General features: G+C 55.1%; 1 protein-coding gene across 1 annotated transcript in view; it reads left to right on the top strand.

The window, feature by feature from the left end:
* The window catches only part of LOC143291305 (uncharacterized), a 36,524-nt gene that overhangs the window by 7,758 nt on the left and 26,266 nt on the right, over positions 1-2,500 (top strand). Inside the window, exon 3 of the mRNA XM_076601157.1 lies at positions 1-123. This exon is cut by the window's left edge and continues 10 nt beyond it. Within this exon, the coding sequence (XP_076457272.1) occupies positions 1-123 (123 nt within the window). The remainder of the gene's footprint in view (positions 124-2,500) is intronic.

A 2,500-nucleotide genomic window follows, 5' to 3' on the forward strand; every position in this document is an offset into this window, starting at 1 on the left:
TGCACTTCTCAGAGACAGGAATCCCAGTGATGAAGACAGGCACTGCCAAGCGACGCTATCGTGAATTTGTCAACCTCATGTCTCGTCTGGAGGACAACCCCGCATACAAGCGTCTGCTGAAAGGTGAGTAATATGTCGGTAAAGTCATTAGGCAACCCTGGTTATAAGCATCTGTTGAAAGGTGAGTAATATATCTGTAAAATCATTAGACAACCTTGCCTACAAGGGTCTACAGAGAGAGAGAGGGGGACAGAGAGTGGGGCAGAGAGAGAGAGAGAGAGGGACAGAGAGAGAGAGAGGGGGACACAGAGAGAGAGAGAGAGGGACACAGAGAGAGAGAGGGGGACACAGAGAGAGGGGGGGGGACAGAGAGTGGGACAGAGAGAGAGAGAGAGAGAGAGAGAGGGACAGAGAGAGAGAGAGAGAGGGACAGAGAGAGAGAGAGGGGGGGGGACAGAGAGTGGGACAGAGAGAGAGAGAGAGGGACAGAGAGAGAGAGTGGGACAGAGAGAGAGAGAGAGAGAGGGACAGAGAGAGAGAGAGGGGGGGGGACAGAGAGTGGGACAGAGAGAGAGGGAGGGACAGAGAGAGAGAGAGGGGGACAGAGAGAGAGAGAGGGGGACAGAGTGGGAGAGAGAGAGGGACAGAGAGAGAGGGGGGGGGACAGAGAGAGAGAGAGAGGGACAGAGAGAGAGAGAGGGACAGAGAGAGAGAGAGAGGGACAGAGAGAGAGGGGGACAGAGAGAGAGATGGAGGGACAGAGAGAGAGAGAGAGGGACAGAGAGAGAGAGAGGGGGACAGAGAGAGAGAGAGTGGGACAGAGAGAGAGAGAGAGAGAGAGGGGACAGAGAGAGAGAGAGAGAGAGAGAGAGAGAGGGACACAGAGAGGGGGGGGACACAGAGAGAGAGAGGGACAGAGAGAGAGAGAGGGGGACAGAGAGAGAGAGAGAGGGACACAGAGAGAGGGGGGGGACAGAGAGAGAGAGAGAGGGACAGAGAGAGAGAGAGAGAGGGACAGAGAGAGAGAGAGTGGGACAGAGAGAGAGAGAGAGAGGGGACAGAGAGAGAGAGAGAGGGGACAGAGAGAGAGAGAGAGAGAGAGAGAGAGGGACACAGAGAGAGGGGGGGGACAGAGAGAGAGAGAGGGACAGAGAGAGAGAGAGAGAGGGACACAGAGAGAGAGAGGGGGACAGAGAGTGGGACAGAGAGAGAGAGAGAGAGAGAGGGGGGACAGAGAGAGAGAGAGAGAGGGACACAGAGAGAGAGGGGGGACAGAGAGAGAGAGAGAGGGACAGAGAGAGAGAGAGAGGGTGGTGGTGGTGGACAGACAGAGAGAGAGAGAGAGAGAGGGACACACACACACACACACACAGAGGGACAGAGAGAGAGAGAGAGGGACAGAGAGAGAGAGAGGGGTGGTGGTGGACAGACAGAGAGAGAGAGAGGGACAGAGAGAGAGAGAGAGAGAGAGGGACAGAGAGAGAGAGAGGGACAGAGAGAGGGTGGTGGACAGAGAGACAGAGAGAGAGACAGAGAGAGAGAGGGGGGGACAGAGAGAGAGAGAGGGACAGAGAGAGAGAGAGAGGGCGGTGGACAGAGAGAGAGAGAGGGACAGAGAGAGAAAGAGAGGGGGGGTGGTGGACAGAGAGAGAGAGGGACAGAGAGAGAAAGAGAGTGGGGGGGGGGCCGTGGACAGAGAGAGAGAGGGACAGAGAGAGAGAGGGGGGGGGGGTGGACAGAGAGAGAGAGAGGGACAGAGAGAGAGAGAGGGGGGGGCGGTGGACAGAGAGAGAGAGGGACAGAGAGAGAGAGAGAGGGGGGGTGGTGGACAGAGAGAGAGAGAGGGACAGAGAGAGAGAGAGGGGGGGGCGGTGGACAGAGAGAGAGAGGGACAGAGAGAGAGAGGGGGGTGGTGGACAGAAAGAGAGAGAGAGAGGGACAGAGAGAGAGAGAGCAGGAGGGACAGAAAAGACAGACAGAGAGACAGACAGAAAGCAGCCATTTAACTCTGTTGTAAACAAGTCAGGGCAAAGAGGAGGGAAAGGGTTGTTGGGCAGGTGTGAATAGAACAAAGGAAGGGACAAAACCAAAACACTAACACTAACAGCAACAGAAACAACAAAACAAAACACGTCATTGTCACTGCCCCCTCTATCTGGAAACCACGATGACACAACAGCCTATCACTGTACCAGTCACCAGCTGGCTACACTGCCCATAGCCAGGACAAATCAAGCAGCTCTCCCATCGAAAGTGGCAAGAGATAAGTGACAGTGTTTTTCATTTACATCGTTACATGACTAACAGCCTTATCAGGAAGATAAAGTCACATGCTGTGGGATATGTGGAGTGATGGCCTAGAGGTAACGCGTCCGCCTTGGAAGCGAGAGAATCTGAGCGCGCTGGTTCGAATCACGGCTCAGCCACCGATACTTTCTCCCCCTCCACTAGACCTTGAGTGGTGGTCTGGACGCTAGTCATTCGGATGAGACGATAAACC

Source organism: Babylonia areolata, chromosome 16 (assembly GCF_041734735.1).
Source record: "Babylonia areolata isolate BAREFJ2019XMU chromosome 16, ASM4173473v1, whole genome shotgun sequence".
Lineage (NCBI taxonomy): Eukaryota > Metazoa > Mollusca > Gastropoda > Neogastropoda > Buccinidae > Babylonia > Babylonia areolata.